General features: G+C 38.1%; 1 protein-coding gene across 14 annotated transcripts in view; it reads left to right on the forward strand.

Annotated features, from left to right (window-relative positions):
• KATNIP (katanin interacting protein) overlaps positions 1 to 22,642 on the forward strand; it is a 108,984-nt gene that overhangs the window by 69,654 nt on the left and 16,688 nt on the right. For 8 of the 14 annotated variants that reach the window (XM_072023973.1, XM_072023970.1, XM_072023968.1 and 5 more), the window contains 9 exons: positions 1,810 to 1,964; positions 2,223 to 2,287; positions 4,078 to 4,188; positions 6,910 to 7,049; positions 9,536 to 9,637; positions 10,292 to 10,449; positions 12,851 to 12,939; positions 14,855 to 14,906; positions 15,747 to 16,443. In XM_072023973.1, the coding sequence (XP_071880074.1) occupies positions 1,810 to 1,964; positions 2,223 to 2,287; positions 4,078 to 4,188; positions 6,910 to 7,049; positions 9,536 to 9,637; positions 10,292 to 10,449; positions 12,851 to 12,939; positions 14,855 to 14,906; positions 15,747 to 15,837 (963 nt within the window). In that variant the 3' untranslated portion in view covers positions 15,838 to 16,443. Of the gene's footprint in view, positions 1 to 1,809; positions 1,965 to 2,222; positions 2,288 to 4,077; positions 4,189 to 6,909; positions 7,138 to 7,920; positions 7,984 to 9,535; positions 9,638 to 10,291; positions 10,450 to 12,850; positions 12,940 to 14,854; positions 14,907 to 15,746; positions 16,444 to 16,555; positions 16,814 to 19,248; positions 19,359 to 21,530; positions 21,713 to 22,642 lie in introns of those variants that run through there. The other 6 variants (XR_011803642.1, XR_011803643.1, XR_011803644.1 and 3 more) reach the window with 4 other exon arrangements.

The following is a 22,642-nucleotide window of genomic DNA, read 5'->3' on the forward strand; positions in this document are numbered from 1 at the left end:
TCTCAGATGATGAAAATTACTTAGAAATGAGGGCTCTAAAGGGCACATAAATATAAGCAGCTGTGGTGTAATAGGTAAGATTTCATCTCTGAGTCTCTAGACTTCCCATTCAATATATGTTTCTTAAACTAAAGTGTATTTCAGTGGATTTTTTGCTTCTTCCTAGCCTGGCATCCTGATTCATCTGGAAAGTAGCATGCAGTATCATGTCATATACAAAAAGTGTATCTCCTTTTTTTGCTCCCAAGCTTATTAAAGATGAAGCCAGAAATAGTTATTTCCCCCCTACTTGGTACTTGTACAAACTTTCCCTCTTAATTTATCTTTGTGCTCTTTGAAAGTGAAATGAGTACCTCATTTAGTCCAGTACAGTATGTTAAGTTTTCAAATCAATAAATATTTATATATAAAAAAATATCTTAAGCTTTACTTTTGGGTTATTACATGTACAACTTAATGAAATCACAATTGAATAAAAACAGTTTAGAAATGGCAAAGATATGAAAATCATTATGAATATCAGGAAACTGATAGTATATGGGCTTTGCAGAAAATCCTTAATGTTAAGCTCTTCTCAGAAAGCTAAAATTCCCATTTTAAGTGTCTATAAATACTACATATGTATTTTAATATAAGTCCTAATAACAGGTGATGAAAATTAAATATTTCCATACAAAATTAAATTAGCCTCAAATTATCATATAGACATCAGTCAGTGTAAAATCTAGATATAGACTAAATTGTCTTTTGCTAACTAAATGAATCCATTTTCATTCAGTCCATTAATCAGCAAGCTGTAATCATAGTGACAGTTATAAGGCCATCTTGTTATGTTTTTCCAGGTATTATTCCTTCCTTAAGCAGTAATTAGTGACAGACTAAGTGCAATGAATGCTGCTTGAGATTAACATTAGGTTACATTTAACATACTGCAAGGCAAGATGCAGTGATAATTGTTGCTGCATGACCGAATTGTTATGTGACTGGGATGGTGCATACAGCACCAGATGGTGCTGTTGGGGGAGGGTGAAGGGGCCAGGACTCCCTCATCTTCTGATTAAGTATGCCTGAATTATTTAGTTTAATCTTCAGAGATTGTATCAGGCACGCATACATCTGTGATGTGGACATGGCTTAATCTGTTTTGCCTGATACAGGTACTTCTTCATTCATATGTTGTTGGGTTACATACAGCATGGCTTGGTACATCAGTTTGCATGATCCTGGAGAAGTCCAAATCCCACCTGTCACACAGATAAATAGAACTGGTGAAATACAGCTTTTCTGTAAACAGAATCAAGACATGAATGTGTGTCTGCTCCCAAGAGATCACCAGGTTACATGATTTCTTAAAGGCTAGCTTCAGCCAGGGTTGAGCAGTCAGGCCTGCGCTAGCATTGCATTCAGCTGCACAACAAATAACTAACCATCTCCCTAGATGACACGTGCTGTCTTGAAAGCTGAGTCTGCCCAGTCTGATGGGTGTACTGCTGCAGCTCACAAAGCTTCAGTTTGCTGAGCTCTAGGGGGGGTGCAGTAATTGAGGAGCTCTTCCAATCTTTTTCTTCTTCCCTCATCCCCAACCTCTGTCATTCCCATCAATCTCAACAGTTCAGTCAGTGTCACCTGTGATGCTTTGGATTGCACGCTATAGGTTGCAACTGGTGTCTTCTGGTTTAGGCCAAAGGATGTGATACTACATAGGAATGGAATAAATACATCAAAATTACTGAAACTATTATTTCAGACTCAGAAGTGAGTGCTAGTGCATTGGATTTAAGTTATGTTTTTTATGTTTTTTTAAACAAGGCTAAGGTAGTCCATGTAACACTGGATGGTCACAGCATCTCCCCACCAGAGGGCTTTCTTATCCGCAAGGGACCAGGCAACTGCCACTTTGACTTCGCCCAAGAAATTCTCTTCCTTGACTATCTGCAGCCCCAGCTTAATAGGGTACAAAAGAGGTAAAGTAGGATATTTTTATCTGCACCACGTAGTTTCTCTTAACTGTTCAATATTTATATGTATTTTTATTTTGAAGCAAATCTGTAGCATCTAGATGAAAATATAATGTTCTCTGATCTCAGTAAAATACATTATATTACATAATCTGGGGGGCAGAGGGGTGTGTGTTTTGACTTAATTTCTTGGGTTTGTTCTGTTCTTTTCCAAATAACCCAAGAATGTATATACAAACTATTTTGCCTTGGTCATTTTGGCAGGACTGGTTCAAAGAGAATGGAACAAGCTAGTATGGACTATGAAGCACCATTAATGCCATGTGGTTGTATCCTTCTCTGTCATTTTCTCATTTGGTATATAACTCCGAAGTGTTCTGTATAACGTTGTAATGAATCCTGACAGTTTTGAATCCAACAGTTTCTGGTGCTTTAAGAAATGACTGAGATACCAAGAATATGATGAAAAAGGTATGAATTAAGAGTAAATAAATGAAACAGAATATAAGAATGTGTCACCTGTAGTAAAATGCTCCAGTAGCTTTTTTTCCTGCCTTTTGGAATCCACCCAAGCTAGAGCTAGAGGTTCATAAGCACAGTATCCTGCCAGCCTGTCAACACTAGAAGTAGTCTGTATTTTTTGCATATCTTTGAATGTTCTCATTGCTGTTTCTTGGAATTTGTCTTATTTTACATCTTTGTTAAGGCTGTGTTGATCAGAACTGTGTAATATTTTTGCCATTTTTGTTAAGTTTAAAAAGCCAGAAACATTGAGCTTTCTTAAATAAGTACAGACTTTTGTGATACTACTTCCTGTCATGCCATCCATCTACTTGACAGGCCTTTTAAATCCATTAGGCTATTCTAACCATGTTTAGAGACACTGAGGTCTCAGCAAGACTAAGTTCCTGACGGTTTCATGAAAATCAGTGGCTGGGTAGAGGAAAGAGAAAAATAGGTGCTCCACTAGAGAAATGGACAGCACATACCTATTACATTTTCTGCCATTCAATGAAGGGGCATATTTGCTGGCCAGTTACCACTCATGCAATTCAAAACCAAGCAAAGGTGTATTCAGAAAATGTAGAAAGGCAATCAAGCCTCTAGATAAGAGCTATGGTGTTAATAAGTTGCAATATGTAATAAGGAAGGTCACACACTTAAAAATAATGATAAAATAAAAATAACAATAATAAAAAATCATTAGTTCTTCATCTACAAGAATAACATACATGAGCATATGTGAATGTAAGTAGACAGACTTTTATGTAGTTGTTCCAACTGCAGATTTTCATTTTTGTGTATTACCAGTATTAGAAATGACAGACTTTTTCTCTGAAAATAATATAGTTTATTCACAGGGGTTTAAGACAAAGTCTGGAGTGAACAATACATTTTTTCACCCATATTATAACTAGATATAATGGAACTTGTTGCTATAAGATGTCACTTCAAAGAGGAAGGATCATGAATGATTGGACTTCTATAGACATTAAGAAGAGTAAGGATTGTTGTAATGTGTATTGAGAGTATTAAAAAAAAACCTCTTCCCTCTTTATGGACTAAAAAGAAATTCTTGATGCCTGTATACTCTACAATATCTGTCTAATAATGTTTCTTATGAAAGCATTAGGTATTGGCCACAGCAGGAAACAAGGATGAATTGTGATTTTTTTCCTAAAAGCTTTTCTTCATTTCAAACAGAAATTTTTGGATTTGAATAGGAAATGCGAATTCTGTGGTGTCAAAGAGACCTGACTAATCTGTCAGACTGTATCTCCAGTTGTAAAGAGAATTGGCAAGCAGCTGCCATCCAAACTTGGTGCCAAAAAGCATGGTAAAACTTGCATCTGTTCAACTCCTTTACACTGAGATAAGGTGACAGCATCCAAAGTATTCAGGTTTCCAGAGCTGTGAATCTGTGATACAAATATGTAGCCTACTTTGGTATTTGGCTAAACAGTCCTTGTAGTATCAGAAGCATCTCATACACTGCAGGTGAGAATGTCTAACATTGGAGATGTGTGTTGCACAGTCATGTTTGAAAGTGCAAGATAGATGTTCCATTAGGAAAAAGTATCAGCATCAAAATTTTCCTTAATAGCTCTTTGCTTTTCAGTTGTTTTTCAGTTTCAGCTTCTGACAACTTGGGGTGATCCATACTACATCGGTTTGAATGGACTGGAGCTGTTCAATGAACATGGAGACCAAATCTTACTGACTGAAAACAGTATCCTTTCAATTTGATTCAGTGTTCCATGGGTAACCAATAGATGGAATGAAGGACACATCTGAAAGATTCATAGCAATCAGGGCCACTGAAGAGTTGCACTTCAGCACTCTATATCAACTAAATTTGGCCTCACCTCTGTAGCTGGTAAGCTTATGGAGCAGGTAGACCTAGAAACCATGTTACGGTATATGGAAGAAAGGGAGGTGATTGGAGACAGCTGGCATGGCTTTACAAAGGGCAAATCATGCCTGACTAACTTGGTGGCCTTCTACAACAGAGTGACACCATTGGTGGACAAGGGGAGAGCAATTGATGTTATCTACCTGGACTTGTACAAAGCCTTTGATACGGTCCTACACAACATCCTTGTCTCTAAATTGTAGAGCTATGGATTTGATGGATGGACTGTTTGGTGGATACAGAATTGACTGGATGGCCACATCCAAAGAGTAGTGGTCAACATGTCATTGTCCAGGTGGAGTGGTGTCCCTAAGCATTCCGTACTGGGACTGGGACTGTTTAATGTCTTCAGCATGGATAGTGGGATTGAGTGCACCCTTGTCAAGTTTGTGGATGACATGAAGTTGAGTGTTGCAGCTGACCACTAGAGGGACCCTGACAGGCTTGAGAGGTGGGCCTGTACAAACCTTGTGAAGTTCAACAAGGCCAAGTGCAAGGTCCTGCACCTGGGTCAAGGCAATCCCAAACATCAGTACAGACTGGGTGATGAATGGGTAGAAAGCTGCCCTGCAGAGAAAGGTGTGGGGGTACTGGTAGATGAAAAAACTTGATATGAGCTGGCAACGTGCACTTGCAACCCAGAAAGCCACCCATATCCTGGGCCACATCAAAAGTACGGTGGCCAGCAGGGCAAGGGAGAGGATTCTACCCATCCACTGTCCTTTCATGAGACCCCACCTGGAGCCCTACATTCAGCTCTGGGGCCCCAGCACAAGATACAGGGAGCTGATAGAGCAGGTTCTGCAGAGGCCACAAGGATGATCGGAGGGCTGGAGCTCCTCTCCTGTAAAGATAAAGAGACTGAGAGAGATGGGGTTGTTCAGCCTGGAGAAGAGAATGCTCCAGGGAGACCTTACAGCAGCCTTCCAATACTTAGATGAGGCGTATAAGGAAGATGAGGAGAGACCAGGGTGTGTAGTGATAGGACAGGAAGTAATAGTTTTGAACTAAAAGGGGTAAGATTTAGAATAGATATTGGGGGAAAAAATCCTTTACCGTGAGGGTGGCTAGATAGTGGCTGGTCCAGAGAAGCTCTATCCCTGGCAGTGCCCAAGGGCAGGCTGGATGGGATTTGTGCAGCCTGGACTTGGGAGGAGGTGTTCCTGCCTATGGCAGTGTGGTTGTATCTAGATGATCATTAAAGGTCCCTTCCAACCCAAACCATTCTCTGGTTCTATGAATCTTAAAGTGCTGGAAGTGTATACCTCCATATAGAACTGATGTTGTTCAATCACATTGTAAAAGCAGTGTTTCTTAACCAACTAAAACTGATAAAAATGTGGATGCTGTGTGTATTGTATGTCTCAACAGATCCTCATTTTCTTATAAATAGAGATTACACTGAAAAAAAGTCAAGGTTCTTTTCTGAGCAACATTTTTATTTATGTATTGTATGGTGCATGATGAACTTGAAATCTCCAAATCTGTGATGGAGAAGAAACATTTGAAATTGAAGTGTTAATAGTTTGTTTTTAAGATCGGCGGATTTTTGACTTAAATTGTATGCCTTTACAGTATGTCCTTATTGTATGTTTTTACAATGCCATGTAAAGATAGCACAGCTAGTTTGGAATAATCACCTGTTTCTGCTTGTACAGCAGTGTTTCTTGGGTATCTTAGGATCCCAGAAAAAGCACATCTGTCTCAGTACAGTACATGTGATAATTCAGCTACCAAGTCTGAAGCAAGCTTTTCTTAAATAGCTGAGTCATTTCTGTGCTATTTCTTAAATTCCTTATAAATATTGAGAGACTCCAACCTTCTAGAAAGCAAAGCAAGGGGAAACTATTGTCCATCAAACTAGCTTGCTAGGGTCCTATAATTCTGAAGACAATGCCGTCCATCCACATTTCTTTGCATGTCTTTAGCATACATATGTTTTTAACTGAAACATTCCCTTACAGAGGAAGTCTAGTTATACAGAAAGCCTATAGAAGGTTTAATCTTTCCCTCTGAAAGAAATGAAAGAAGGTCTTATTAGACAGTTAATGATTTTTATTAGAAGTATTATGGAACTTCAGGAAAATGCAGTCAGACTGACTATCTCCTACAAGGATACTTTTCTTAAGGTATCTTTCATATGCGTTTCTACATGTTTGTGCTAAAAAAAAGTGTAGCTTTGTCACAAAATAAATAAAACAACACTTGGGAAGTGACTAATTCTGATAAGGGAACTTTATTGATGAAGTCATGAAGATGTACTTTAAAAGAAATGAAATGCAGCTAATTAATTTCTTCCTATTTTAAATATAATTTCGAATGCCAGAATCTGTAAGAGTTTTACTGCTTTTAAAAATGTGTTCTCAAGTTCCTCAGCTAGCTAAGTAAAATACTTGGAGTATTTTATAATTTTTACTGCTCTATTCTATCTATAGAATACTTGCTCACGGAGTCTGGAAGAGCAAGCATGAACTTTTAAAATATGTTATTTCTGAAATGTCCTTTACAGTTATTTAAACTTAAAGCTTTTTCTTCCAGATATTGCTGCTTTTCCAGATAGTGTCAATGTTTTGGACGATGTATCTGGAGATATCCGAACTCCAGACAAACTCATTGACAGAGTAAATAACACAACTGATGGCAGACATATGTGGCTTGCACCCGTTCTTCCTGGTTTGGTACATTTTCCCTTTTCATTCCATTCTAGTGATGTGCATACATGTGGCCAGAAGCATAAAAGAAAGGGAAAACATGCATAATCTTTAGGTAAATTTGATATTAGTAAGCTAGGCTACCTTTCAGAAGACGTTCTCTTTATTCCAATTTCTCTTCACTGAAAAGGTAGCAGCGGTATATATCTCCCAGCTTTGTAACCTGCTTGTTATTTCCATGATGCAACAGGAAAATAATTTCCAGAGGTAGCATGGATGTTTTATCAGCTACTCTGATAATGTTACTGGTAAAACAGCTTAATATATGTGTTTTGTGCAGTGAACACCTTTCAAATGGGAATGTACTAAAATTGTAAACCATTTTTTGCAAAAGACAATAAATTTTGTTACAGTAATTAGAATTTCTTTAAACCTCATTAACTGTCTTGAATTCAAATTCATAAATTAGACATGACAGGCATAGTATTTCATGTCCTAAAACTCCAAGCAATTGAGCCCTTTTAGAAGCAGCATGTTTAAAATATGGGGTACCAAATATCTAAACAGGAAAAGCTGATAAACTTAGATGAGTTCTTACTTTGTTTTGGGAGAGAACATTTTTGCATGGGGCTGTTTTTGGACATTGTTAAGATGTATTTCTTAGAGGATAGATTTCAAAAGTAATAAAATGTAAACCTAAAGTGTGATGTGCTATAGCTTACTGTGTTGGAAAAATCCTTACTGCATATATTACAGTTATTTATTTAGACTACTATAAGCAAAGAATTAAGTCAGTTTTGAAAATAATTTGTATATTATTTGGTGATGTAATGCAGTGAGTATAGTTAAGATAAAACTTTAATTATACTTGGGAATACTGACTGCTTGTGTTTCTTAGGAAAATGGAAGTTCTGTGTAATGCCTGAGGTTCCTAGGGTCTAGATCCCACATCTTGAACCTGGTAATTAACTCGGGATGCACAGATACCCATTGTAGCATCGTGAATGGTTGATTTGACAACCATCTGAGTTTGCATGTCTGACATGTGTTAATGTTATAAAAACATTATTTTAGAGATTATTTCATTTTGGCAAAAGGAAAATAATGCCTGAGGTTCTAGCACAGATCCATACAATGTTTTTTGTGTCATCACGTCTGGCACCAAAGTAGTAGATAAGATATTATCCATTTTACCCTTTTTAACACTAATATGTGATTTGCAGGAGGGACAAGTAAGCAAAGTAATGGCCCTTTCTGTACTTAAGCTGTAGCAAGTGATACCTTCTGAAGATCCATATAGTTCTTTCCTCTCTGCCATCTTCCATGGTTTGGTTGCAAAGCCAGCAAGTACAAATGGATTAAGCAAGCAGCCTATTAATGATCATTGTCTACAGTTCGGATGCTGAACCAAGTCTTCTGTATCCTCATTGTTAGCTTGCTATGAAACATTCCAGTTGTCTCGAAAGCTGAATTAACTTTTTACTATATTGGAAAATTTGAAAGCTTTAGGAAAAAAAGTATACAATGGGACTTTCTTTTCCTTTCTAAATTTGTCTTTCTTTCTACCTCTAAAATTTTAGAAACTTATTACTAATATAAGTTTGGTTTGAATTCTTTGTTACCCTTTTACTGATATTTTATTTGTTTGTTTGAATGCATTTTCCATCAAATTTTTCATTTTCTATCACACTAACAATTGTATTTGGACATTTTAGCCCAAATTTTCTCCCAGAAAAGCATACATAAGAGCAGCTTTATTGACCACATCTACTTCTCTTTCTTCAGTACAAAAAATACATAGTGATTTAATACAAATAACAGTATCTTCTACAAAACATTGAAGGATTAAGACTACAGAGGATGCTAGAGGGGGAACATAGGATACATTGGCCTAAAGTTGATATAGTAACTCATAAAAGGAATAGCATAGAATTAGCTGTAATAGGCAAGATTTGTTTCCCGTGACTTAATCTGTGTTCTTAACATCTTGACATTGATGTCACTTGAAGATAAAATGAACGATATCTCAAGCAATAATTATTTGGCAAGCATTAGGAGAGTTGTCTGTGTACCTGTTTTTGCAACTTGTGTGGGGTACACAACTTCTGTTAGAGTTTTGTTGGGATATATGAGAAATTTTAGTGTTGCTAGTAGGAAGATGGATTCCGCTCGTAGTCAGCTTGTCTCATGCTGAAGCCCATGTCTGTGTTTTTGTTGATGTAATACTCATTAAAAGTGTCTTTCTAGCCCTCTCCCAAATGATTAGCAGTCCTGAATGACAAGCTCAGATGGAGATGTCATCTTCTGAGTTAATGTACATTTGAGAGGGCAGCTCTGGAGAAGAGGCAACATCTGTGAATTATCAACAGAGATGATAGCTGAACTTAAGTCCTTATCAGTTTTCTGCCCTCTAGCTATATCTCTTTAAATGCAGACCAATTTTGATGAAACTTGTATGAAACTTTTCTTTGGGGGATTTGTGCTCTAAAATGTAAATGAATTCTCTTTTGCAGGTGAATAGGGTGTATGTTATTTTTGATGTACCTACTACTGTTTCAATGATCAAGTTATGGAATTATGCCAAAACACCTCAGAGAGGTGTGAAGGAATTTGGTGTAAGTAATTTTGTATGCCTTGTTACTCTTTTGGTGAATCACCTTGCCATGATTTCTGCACTTTTTTCAGTTTACTTCAGTGTGATTCTATATAATCTGAAAGAAAGGGATTTATATCATTTATCACTGTATTTAGTATTAAAATGATTAACCTCTGCAAGTCATGTGTCCTGTTTATCAGGTGTTTTTAATAATTAGATAGTTAGATAATTGTTTTAAGATAGAATAATGCTTTTCTTTCTCTAGTAACTATAGAACAGGTCTGTAATACTGGTTAATACTGGTCTGTAATAACCACAGACACAGGTTTTGGACAGCTGAAGTGAGTTAAGATTCATTAATTCCTAGGTTTAAGAGTGATTTGCTCCAGTTAATAGAAGTGCAATTACATAGAGCATGAAATACATTTTGAGTACCTTTTTGAAAGCTTCATTAGAAATATAAGTAAGAAGACACAAACTGGAGTGGGGGGGGGACCCACCAGCAAATGGAACAGAATGGAAATTTAGGCAGACAAAAACTAAAGTAATGACTGGACTTCTGAAACAAATAGTGCAAAATGTTTTTTAGTTATTTCATTGAGAGGACTACTGAAAGTGATTCCTAGGATTTTTTTTAATCTTTTTTTTTTTTTTTTTTTTTTAATATCTTTAGCTTCTGGTGGATGACTTGCTTGTGTACAACGGGATTCTGGATATGGTGAACCATGTTGTGTCAGGCATCCTACCAACCTGTGACCCAGTGGTCCCATACCATACCATTCTCTTTACAGACGATGAAAAGATTTGCCATCAGAAGAGAAGTGTTATTAGGTATGTGGGTGGATCTTGAATGGAAGAGTGTTGTTTTCAAAAACTGTTTTTGTGACTAATGTTAGGAGTACACAAATATGTATAAAAGTTCCCTATAAAGCATACTCAACCCCATTTAATGGTTAAAAAATAATCTTTTTCTTTTAAATAAAAGGACCAAAACACTAGCTTTAGCTTTATTTCTAAGCATTTTTTAGCACTTATTTAGATTATTGATTCATATTTAAATGTATTTTCATGGCAGTCTATAATAATAAAGACAAAGCAAAAGAACTAGGTCTCCTTAGAGAAGAAATAATAAATCCCAATGATACTATGTTGGGGGGGGAGGGCGATAACGATCAAATGTAAAAAGTAAAGAAAAAGTCCTCTGATTTTTTCACAAATAATAATTCCAAAACCAGAAATCTATTATTTTATGAATGTTCTAGTGAACTATTAAATGAGAATGAATTGGGTTCTGAGGACTAACACTTTGAAACCACCAAGCTGGCAATCTCACAGCAAATGTGATGAAAAATACACTAATGTTCTGAAGATCAGGACTAACAGGGCCTAAAAAACAGTCCCTAGCAAGGAAAATGAAGACTGAAAGAAAAGCGTATATTCAATGAGATTGAAAAGGTGAAAAATTTAAAGCTTATACAAATAAACACTTGCTTATACATTGGACCGTTAAAAAGCAGAATGTCTTGCACGTACATAACTTGAAAAAAGACAACAGTTCGCATTTAGAAGTGACATATTCATTCAGAAGAATACTAAAATATTTAAAAATAAGTGGAAGGAATGTAAGCTATCTTGACTCACTGTAGAAGTTCACATTTGCTTACAGGGATTTCCTTTGCTTCTCTAAAGCACAGGAAAATGCACAGGTGGTGTGGGCCACAAGCAATGCCAGATGTTAAAGTAGATTATTGTGTTTTGGAAGTATTATGTTAGACTTGTGTTTTTGGACAAGTGGCTGTGTTGTCATGGTAAAATTTGGTGGTAAACAGTTTTTCAAGTGAAAAAGTTACTGAAATGAAAAATGTCTTGAGGAATTATGAGTTTTGAAGAATTTTTCAGTGGGATACAGGAAGAAGGAGAAATGAACTTTTAGTTTCTTCAGTTTAACATCTTCATTTTAACATCTTTGAGTATTATTTTATTGAAAGCAGGGAAGTTCCACGTATAGTTGTAGATCTTCTTCACATAACTTCCTTTACACATGCTTAAAAGACATATATATGTTGATTAAGTTTTAAGAGGGAAATCCTTTTATGGTCAATTCATGATCTGTTTTCCAGTCAAAAATATGCAGAGTCTTTTCTCATAGAATTCCTGTGCAGGAATGTTCTTGGTCTTCCTTCTTAGCTTGTTTTGCAGTCTTCTATTCCTTCTTTTTCCTTATGCTACCCCACTAAAATATAGGGTACTCTGGCAATAAAACATAGATATCTACTATATCTATCTATATATTTTTTAAAATGTGTATATTCTCGAGCTTTTATATGTTGGTACTTCTGACTTTGGTCTATTCTCTTTCACATGTCAATGGTAACATTTTATGAACCCTGAACTGAAGTCTCATGTTATCATCAGCGATGTAAATTCTGATTTGCTCCAGTATTGTTTCTCCTGTTGCACTCTGTTGGTTTGAGAGGTATTACATTTTTTCTGCAAGAATAGAAGCCTATTGCGTGTAGTATTTGTAAAGAAAAAAAAAAAATCAAAGGCATGGATTTTCCTCTGTGTGAAAGGGAGATGTTAGTGTTGTTTTCTTTACATATTTTTTTCTGTAATTTAATTAAACTTTGAATTTGTTTCTTTCACACACACAAAAAAATCTTAAAATTCTATGTCAGCCTGTAAACAAAACTTATCACAATAAATTAATATTGCAGGATTTTTTCAAGTAATACTATATAAACATAACAAAATAATGTTAAGTTCCATATAGGGATTTTATACCCTCTTTGTACAGCACTTATGTAAAATCTCTCTTTTGTTGTTATGGTTCAAGCTGTGCAGGCAGGCAAGAAAATTGTAGCATGAATTTGATGTTTATATTTGAATGTGTGCCTATTGCTACATAGTTACTAGCCACTAGTTAAAATTGGCAAAAACAAAAACAAAAAAACAACAAACCAAAACGAACAGACAAAACCAAAACAAAACCAAAAACAAACAAACAAACGAAAAAAAAACACTTCAGATAGATGCAGACAGAATGCCTCGTCTTTCTACATAGTCTCATGATGTGTTTGTGCTTCAGTGTTTTTTGTTTGTTTCAGTTTTTGTATTATTTCTTTTAAGCCTCCTGAACCTAAGTAACTCATTTGGTAACATTTTCCATGCCAATCATAGCCTTACAAAACGTTGATTATTTCGGTTATTTTACTGACTTTAATCTTTTCAGCAATCATATGGGAGATCAGGATGTACGAATGATGAATGAAAATCAGATTATCACAAACAGCAAAATGAAGCAAGTTGTGGCTGATCCAGGTTAGTTCTGTCTTTACAATTTTCTGCTTATTTTCTAGAAAGACAGTATGGATAATAAACATTGTTAAAGACCTAAGCTGGGAAAAATGGGAGGACTTACACCTCTTATTTATTTAGCTCTACCTTTTCTTAGGAAAAAGCAAACATGAATGTCATACTCTGATGGATTTTTATTCTGTATCTAACTCTGAAAGTGGATGAAATAAATCAATGGCCTATGTGGCATGTAGTTGTAGCTTATACCAACACATGAACAGAAGTCCTCAGGAAAGAAACTGACTTAAGGTAAACTGAAAAGTAGTGTTACAGTACAGGTCCAAAGATAGCTTTTGGAGTAATAGGCTTGTTGCATCCCCACTGGCCTTTTAAGCAGCTTCAGAGATGATGCATATGTGTCCTAGAACTACTTGCTTGTTGTTCCTCAAGCAAATCCAAAATCACAATAAATGGAACAGGGATGAAAAAGAGTTGACCTTATTCCTCCCACTGTCTGTCTTGTTGGTCTTTTGTCTTACAAAGTGATAACTAAAGAGCCTATTTTTTTTGTTTTGTTTTGCTTTTTTTCCTTCCCCAAGGAGGAATAGTAGGTTGTGTTTATAGTCTGAAGAGTCCCTGTTGTAAATTATACAGGATAGCACCCTGAATATATTACAAATTCTCAACCAAGCTGGTATTTTCATGATTGTTTTTCTCCCCCAACCAAGACAGTTTCTCCAGTTAGTTTCTCTAAAAAGTGTTTCATTATTATTTGATGGCTTTTAGTAACAATTCTGTAAAGGAATTTGAAAATATTAATTTCAAAATATTAATACATTAGCACTAGCTGTGTCAGAAGTATCTTGCACATATCTGTGTCTGTAGTAATGACATCCTGGGTTGCAGTGCAGACATAGCTATACTTTACTAGCTATAGGGTATCATTGTCATTGCTGTCACATCTGTTGTCCAGATATTAAGGAGGGAGAAGGCCTTTTTTTGCCACCTAAAGATGGACCAGTCCTCATCTCTTATTGTGAGGTTATCTGTTGAGGATTGCCTATTGACTTCTGTCCACTGTCACCTCTATAGTACTTACTGGTATCAGACACGGGGGCTAATAATACTAACTCATCAATTAGTGATAGAATAATTTGGGTTGGAGGGGACCTCAGGGAGGGCTCTTGTCCAACCTCCTAATTAGAATGGGGCCAACATTGAGTTCAGACCAGGTTCCCCAGGAAAGTGATTACATAAGACTTTTTTTTTGGGGGGTGGGGGGGAAGATTTTCCTGATGTCTCTGGAGTCAGACTATCCTCTTTGTTGAAAGATGGAAGTAATTTTGCCAGCATTGCTTTCAGATGTTGCTTTTCTACCTCACCTTATTGCACCACCCCTTATGTTCCTTTATTTCTTCTATATCCATCCTATTCCCTCAACATAATCCCAAACCTGTGATAATCCCATCTAGTCTCTGAAGCCAGATCACTCATGTAAAATTGTAAATCAGAACGTTGGTGAGGGGATGATGCACAAGAAAGAGCTAGCGTTAGTGCTCTGTGCTCTGAAATGGAACCACAGTTAGTGCTGTTCTGCCACTACTTCCCATAGGACCTGATTTGACTTCTGCCTTCTTTTCGGAGTCCCTGTGCTGTCACTTCTGGGACCAAAATTTGTGTGTGTATCTATAAATGCTCTTCAGCCTCCATTGAGAAACAGAGTAACAAATTAAATTACTTCCTCACCCCGATTCAGATGGATACTGTTCCATAGTCTGTCACTCTGAGATCTTCTTTTCTACAAGGCCTCACTCACTGTCCATGTAAGATGTATTACTGAAAAGAGTAGCGTAACTTTTATTCTGGGGTGGATATAGAAATGGGACTTCATTATTAATACAGGAGCATTGTTTAAACAGCATTTAATTTCCCTTAACAGCTTTGCGTCCCAAAACCTGCATATGTGAAAAAGGACTGCAGAGGAGGAAGAGGTAACATGGGATGGTGGCTGGAAAGTCCTGAATACATCCAGCCCTAGATACGTGTCATCTAGCTCTCCAAGATACACATCATCTAAACGGAAGTTGTTCTGTGTTTTCTGAACTGCTTCATATCTTATGAGAGGAAGCTTTATTGGCTAAAGGAGAATTTTCTTCAGTAATGAAATTTAAAGCATGAATTTAGTTTTCTGGTTCTTTTATTGTTGTTATCTACGCTGTCTGAATTTTCTTCCCGCTCTTAATTGAAAATCCATAGAAGAAGAAACATAGAAATGAGTGAGAACCTCACTGCTAACTGACAACTGTTTCTGCAAAGTACCAAGAACTTGGGTGAAATGTGATGGTCATAATGAGGTCTTTTAGAGCATTTCTTAAGCTTTAACTTTGAAATCCTAGGTGGTTGGTTGCGAAGCTTCCCACTAGAAGGAAGTGTGTGCTTTGTTACTGATGAAGAAGCTTGTAAATAGTTCTTTGGGAAATGCACATATAAGACATATTCATTACCTCTCTGTGTCTAGGCTGCCAACTCTGTTTTCATGTATTGTCTCTCTAGTTGCTGACACTGTTTATGATATCCGAAGAGGTTCCACTGGGCGCACAGACGTGTGATGATTGTTTTTAGAAAATGGAGGTTTAATAAGGAAGTTTCAGCTGTGTCATGCCTAGTTTTTTTTGTTTGTTTGTTTTTTTCTCCGGTGAAATAACCATTTCTTTTATTATTTAACCAGCATAAAAAAGCAAAAAAAAAATATTTTTTTTCTGAAGGACTATCCATTAATATGCTACATATTCTCCTGCTACAGAACAATGCTCTAATGCTCTTTTCTCCAGTTTTGCCTGCATTTGGTTATGTGAACAAGGAGGCTGTACCCCTGGATTGCACCAACCAGACCAGCTGCCAGCAGTGTATCAACCCTTTTGAGAAATGGTAAATGCATTTTAACTAACAGATGGTAAGGAGTGAACTGCATTTTTAAAATACAGAATACTCTAACCAAATTGTCATGCTGCAGGATTTCTAGCTATGCAAATGTGCTTTTCACTGAAAATTTGTCAGTGGTGACAACCTGTAAATCTATTATAAGATCTCGTAGAACATTCTACCTTTCTCATTTAGAACTCGTTTGTTGTTTCCAGATAGAACTGAAAGCTCTGAAATGCTTTTATACATCACAGATACACTATTGCAGCTCCTGATAAAGAATCAAAATGTGCTGCTTCCCTTTCTGTTTTAAGTCAGGAGAGCAGTAGTCTGTATATTTGCTTATAAAATACTTAGCTGTTGTTGGCTAAGCTGTAAAGACTGAAGATAGCAATGCAGTTCCTGGATTTTTGTGTATTGATTAAGCAACAAAATGTCTCTTGTATTAAATTCAAAGAACTTCTAAATGTAAAACAGATGTCTATTTCTTTATAATACCAATAGAATTTGTTATGGAATTTAATTATTGGTATTGTTATTAGTGTGACAAGTGTTCCTGCTTAAAAAATAAAAGATATGAATAAAATACATTTTCACAAAGCTTGATTAAGAGCTTTGTTTTCTGTAAATTAAAGTGCTTCTTGTCCACAAAAGCATTTGTATTAATTACTAAACTTGTGGGACATCTTCTAACACTAGTGCTTCCTTTCTTTGCCAGGATACCTAGAACAGGAAGTGCAGCTCATCACAGTAGGGTGAAATTGGGATAATGCATGTGGCAAGACTTCTCTTGGGAGCATTAGCAGAGCTTGAATGAATCAGAATAAGCATTGTTGTATTCCCAAATGATAAACTGTTTTTCTGAGTTTTATCCAGTCATCACTAAAGTTAAGCCAACGAAAAAACTGAAGTACGTGAGTATATTGTAGTTTGATTAAAGGCTGTTTCCAAACTGCATTGACAAAAGAATCCTTCTGTTGTTCTTCAAGCTGTCGCCCACAGTGCACTTACCAGTGTTGCTCTGCCAAGAACCAAGTTCTGATTTTTTCTCCAAATCAGATAGCTGTTAAATGAAACTCCAAAACAAATTGAGGAGGAGCCGAAAGAAGCATTATTGATACAGTTAAGAACAGATTAAAAAAAAAAAAAAAGTGCTTGGAAGAGGAGAGGCTATTGCAATATTATTTTTTTTATAAGACTTAAGGCATGATCAGAGATCTGTCATACAAGTGGTCTACAGATGAGATGAGACCTGTCATAGCCTGTTCTTCTAAGAAAATTGCACTGAATAGGCAGAGAATTGGGTCTGAGAGGGAGAGGATTTTCTGTGCTGACCCCTCTTCTCTGTGTCTGATTACAGAGCATCTCAAATCCTATGGGACAGGCAGTGGTTTTCCAACCCTAATGATGTGACCTGTCTCCAGGATTTTTAATTGTTTGCAAAATACTTGGCCAATCTCAAATGGGTCCTGAACAATGCTGTGATCTCCAAATGAGAAGTATTTTAAGGCTGCTCTCTTCCACTTGCTGCCTCTGCTACATCACCATCAAGCCTTGTATTCAATAGAGAATAATGGGATAGTTTTTGGAAACTGAATGAACAGGTGGCCTTGTCGGGACATGTTCATGGGCCAGTCCTCATGATCTGTAACTGCAAGAATGGGTAAAAGTAGAAGCATGTACTTTGAGAGAGGTGGCTGATCACTTCCTTCCTCTTGTGCAGCACATCATCCAGGCATCCACAGGGTCACAATTCCTCCTTCCCTGCTTCTCTGCCACCGCTTCCTCTCCATCCAGCTGGTAACTGCAGCCTGCTTTCATACCTTTTGCCTCTGGAGATTCATATACGGTGCAGCAGGCCTGGCACACAGATTGTCAGCCTCTCCTAGCAGCAACTTCTGCCCATTCAAGAGATTCCCCAGAACTGCCACACTGTGTCTTTTTGAAATATTTCCAAAAATGTGTTAAGTTATGGAAAATCCTCCTCTGCATTGTCTCTGGCTGAGAGGATTTTCCAGCCTACTGTCTACTCTGGCATGGCATATGTCACCAAGGCAAGGCATAATGACGCCCTTGATACTGGTCAGTCACATACAGAAAGTATCATAATGTTTAGAAAATACTTCATTAATCTCTGTAGTGTAGGAGATGTCAATATGTGCCTTTCTAATTGGAGCCAAGATGTGATGACCCTTTATGTAACCAAAGATAATCGTGTCCTAGTCAGTCCTATGTACTCAAATTATTGGGCTCATTTCCATAGTGAATCAGAGGAAGAATTAAGTTCATTTTTTTTCACTTTTTAAAAGCAACTAGTCACAAGTACGTTCATGTCAGAGAAGCATTTAGGAGAGGAAAAAGAAGATGACCAAACATGCAATCAAGAAAATCCCCACAGAGTGCTTTGGTCAATGTCAAGTAATGTCAGAATTTCAGCACAAATAATTCTCAAGCAGCAATAACACATCATTTGACATTGTCAAAAGCATGACAAAGGAAAAAGGAGGATTAATGTGAACTCTGGCTGAATACGTTAATATCAATTATTAAATTTAAGCCCAGTTCAATTTTTGGACTATTCAAAAACTTTTGAGGCATATTTGTTCACCTTTACCCATAGCAACTTACTTCAAAGGGGTTAAGTCAAAATAACAAATGAGTTTGTCCCACAAGGGCAGAGGAAAAAGAAATAATCTGTAAGGAAATGCATGTTGTGCTGCATAATTTTTGATCTTTAAAAAGATAGTTTTATTAGTCTTCACAGTGGAATCTGAAAACCAGGATGCCCAGGAAGGCCTACAACTTCAGTTCTACAATTTCTTCCTTTTTGTGGTTTAATACAGTAGAATTTAAATTCTGCCTGTGAGAAGCACCCACCTGTGGGCAAGGGAGCAAGCTGGGGTGTGGACAGTATAAGAGACAGCATATAAGACATGGAAGCTCTTCTGCAGACTCAGGAGTCATCCTCATTTTGGAGGATGAAACCAGAAGAGCTTTAAGAGATGCTGCATACAGCAGCTAAGTTAAACCGAGCTCTTCTGGTAGCTTAGGCTGTCAGAACCTGGACATAAAATTACACCACAACATTAGTGGTGATATTTTCTGTGAGGTTTCCTGGTCCTGCTGAGCTTTTGCTGGGTCCAAGTGATATGCTGTTCCCTGTAGCAATGTTTAATCCTGTCAGTTCCAGGATGCACGCCAGACTTGCAACATCTACCAGAGCCTGACAGTGCTGGCAAGTGACTGGGTGTTGTGAGGTTGGGCAGAGTTCTGGTGCTCCTGGCAACACAAGGCATTTTGTCTACTCTGGACTGGCCAGAGATAGGGCTCACTGCCAGTGATGATATGAGAATGGGAGCCATGGGTCAGAGAGGTCAAATGCTGAGTTTTTAAATCCCCTTACATTTCCAGGAAAAGCTCACTGCACAGCCGAAGTCAGGTAAAAGCAAATACAAAGTGCTGTATTGACATCCCAGTTCTGACTTAGGAAGCAGATGGACTCCGTTTTACCCATGATTCAGGTAAGGGCTTTTTCTCTGCAAGATAGAAGCATTTCAGGGAATTCAGAAGCATTTGTGCTCCTGCTCTGGAGTATAGACTGAGAAAGAAGAAAAACGGTTATGAAAACTCCATAAAGATTTTTATGCTGTGTGGAAGATTTGTGGTTTTGTAACAGCCTGTATTTTATCTTGCTTTCAGCTTCTTGTTGTCTGATCTCCTCCAAGTAGCAGGAATGGGTGGTGAGAGGAGCATCTGCTCCATTTACGTTGTTGATTTCTCTACTCCTGCAGTTCAGTTCTGGGAATATGGAGAAGCTTAAGCTCTTGCGATAACATTTGTAACTTTAGAGGCTTTGTGGGACAGTTGTACTCCATCAGTGTAAGGAGACCAGCAATGGAGTAGTCTTGACACTCTCTCAGTGTCTCCTTGGTTGGTTCAGCACCCAAGTGGTCTCCTCACTTCTTTGTGGCACACTGTTAGCCAGACAGCTGCAAGCACTGTCCAAAACACCTCTGCTGTTCAGGGCCAACAGCTGCTCACCAGTCAGTGGATGTCTGGAATACCTGGAGAGGCTGACAGCATCATGAGCTGCTTGCTCAAGAGGTCAACCCTGACCTCTTGCTATCTGCTTTGCCAGTCCTTGCTGTTGGGTGCAGCTCTTGACTGGCCCAGGGAATGCAGCAAGTGGCTTGAATCCAAACCAGCACTGGTGTGAACAGATGCTGTACGTGGATACTGTAGGCTGGTCTTAATGGTCTGGGGCTGCTGATACAGGAGGCTGAGTTCTAACAGGAGCAGATCTCCTGTTAAGATGCAGTGAAGCTGCTGAAACTCTTCCAATATTTTTCAAAAAATGTGGACTCCAGACCTTAATATGCTGCTTGGTAATGGCTTCGCCAGTGCTATAGGTACTGCACGTATGTACACTACAGGATTTGATGCACCTTTCCTTATGCACTTTCAGTTTATTTTGTTGTGTATTTTTAGCTACATCATTATGCTTAGAAAGCCACTCCTCATTTCCAAAATAGTCCTGAAAGTCCTGCTTAAACATTCTTTTTCAGGTGTAACCAACATGTTTTGCTCTTCAGTTGTATGTGCTTAGATGTATTTAAGCATTCATTTCATTTCATCTGGTTTCCTGTATGTAGGCCACTTGCTGTGACCTGTGCTGTCACTGTTCACTAGCCCCTCAGCTGTGATCGAAGCACAGTGGATCTCCATCATATTGGAGATTTGCACTGATGTGTCTCCTGCAAAGAGAATAGAGGGAAGCAGGGGGCATGTAAGATATTGGAAGAATGTTTACTTCCTTTTGAATGCTGAAGTCCCAATATTCAGCGCAAAAGGAGGACGGCTCCTGGCTCAGTGTTCTCTTTGCCCACTTCTGTGACTGTTTGCTTGTTTGGTAAGAAATGACTTACAGCCCATGTGAGACACAAACATCCCTTTATCACACAGCTTGTATCACCCTAATGGAATTCTGTCAGCTGAGGATAAAATGTGGACTAAAAAAGCAATTATAGAGTGAATCTCCTAGCTGTAGGAAGAGCTGAGAGATGGGGACAGAGTGCCCATCTGGAGTAATTTCCTGTCTGACTGGCCTCTAAATCTTTCTGGGAAGAGATCAATTTTCCACCCTTGTCTAACAGCATCAGCTCCACTCACCCTGGCTCAGGACCCTATTCAGTGCTGCAGTGGTGAGATACAGGCGTAAAAGGCAACACTTGCAAACTGTGACTTCTTTCTTACTGATCTAGAAATTACTGGAAAAGAGGGAAAAAAAAGGCTACAGACCTTTTGTGTGATGGCACTCTGGTGATCCCTTGCTTAGGTCCTAGATGAAGGAGAGGACTGACCGTTCCAATGATCTGCAGGGTAGGAGCTTCCCACTCCAGACTATTGCTTCCATCAGTGCTCCTTCCTCCACCTACAGCTCATTGGTTTGGCTCAGCTCAGGCATATAGGCTGAACTGATCTCCAAATTGTAGAGAATATTTGCATGGAAAGCAAGTGCAATAGGCATAAGGATAGGACAATACAGAATAAGCTCCTCTGGCTGGGAAGATTTCTCAGGGAAATGACTTTGCCCAAGAGGAGCATTGTATCTGGGAGAAGAGATGGTAAAGACAGTGAACTAATAGCGGTTGAGCCCTTTTATCTTTTACACTGATTTCTTTTCCACCTGATAGCACCACAAGGTAGCAGCCAGTACAGACTTTTCTGTCTGTTAACAAGCTGAGGAAAGAACTTTCATCTTGAGCAAGAAGTGTGTTCAGCGAGGATGAGGACTGAGGCAGCACTAGCACAGCAGGTTTACAGAGCACACAGAGTGGTTGGCAGGAAAATGAGTCAGCCAGCACACTGAACTGAGGTGAGACATTGGTGATTTTCATCCCTGCTTGCTTATGAGTGTGGCTTAGCAAGTGTAAAGCACTGGTGCTGTTACTCTGTTACTGCTTGTTATTCATGGCTCTATGCTCCTATTCATTGAGTTTTCCAGGCCTCTTTCTGCAAGTAAGCATTTAATTAAAAAAAAAAAAAAAAAAGAAAAAAAAGAAAAAAAAAAAGAGGCAATTAGTTTCCCTTTCTTGAAATCCTTAACACTAGATGATTATATTCTGCCATGATGGACCTTTGGATTGTCTCAGACATAAATTTTAAGATGTAGATTGCCAGCAGCTCATGGGAAGGAGGGGTTATATGGCCATCTGCAAATAACTGGCCTGGGGATGGGGCAGAGGGATTGGTTCCTCATTAGCTCTTTCAACACAGAGTAGGAATCAGGTCTGAAACATGAAAGAGTTGGCTCTTTATGTTGCAGGTGGTTGGGGATGCCTTTGCCAAAAGATGCTGACTGTTACTAGAAGCTAACTCAGCTTCATGGGGAGACTTAGCAAAAATCTAGAATCACTAAATGCATAAAAGCTTCTGGCTTAGGTAGTCCTTGAGCCTGAATGAAGGCAGGAAGAGCCTTAGTAGGAAATTTCTTATATGTTTCTTAATTGTTGTGTTTTCTTCTAAACATCTGGCTTAGAGGCATGATACTGGGTAAGGTGGAGTCTGTCTGACCCAGTGTAACATTCTTGCCATTAGGGCATTGAGTTCCCCTGCATGTGTATCTGGTGTTTCAGACAGAAAGCACTCAACAAAGGTGCACCTAGCCATGTAGAGCATGCTTAGGGTGACAGAGGGGAGTTTCATGGTAAGATTTTTTAGTTGTAAGGGAAGGGGTTGGAGGAATGAAGTAGTTTCTAATGCTCCTTTGCTTTAGGGACATTTCTGCTTGGTGGGAGGAAGGCGC

This window comes from Anas platyrhynchos, chromosome 15, assembly GCF_047663525.1.
Source record: "Anas platyrhynchos isolate ZD024472 breed Pekin duck chromosome 15, IASCAAS_PekinDuck_T2T, whole genome shotgun sequence".
Taxonomy (NCBI): Eukaryota; Metazoa; Chordata; class Aves; order Anseriformes; family Anatidae; genus Anas; species Anas platyrhynchos.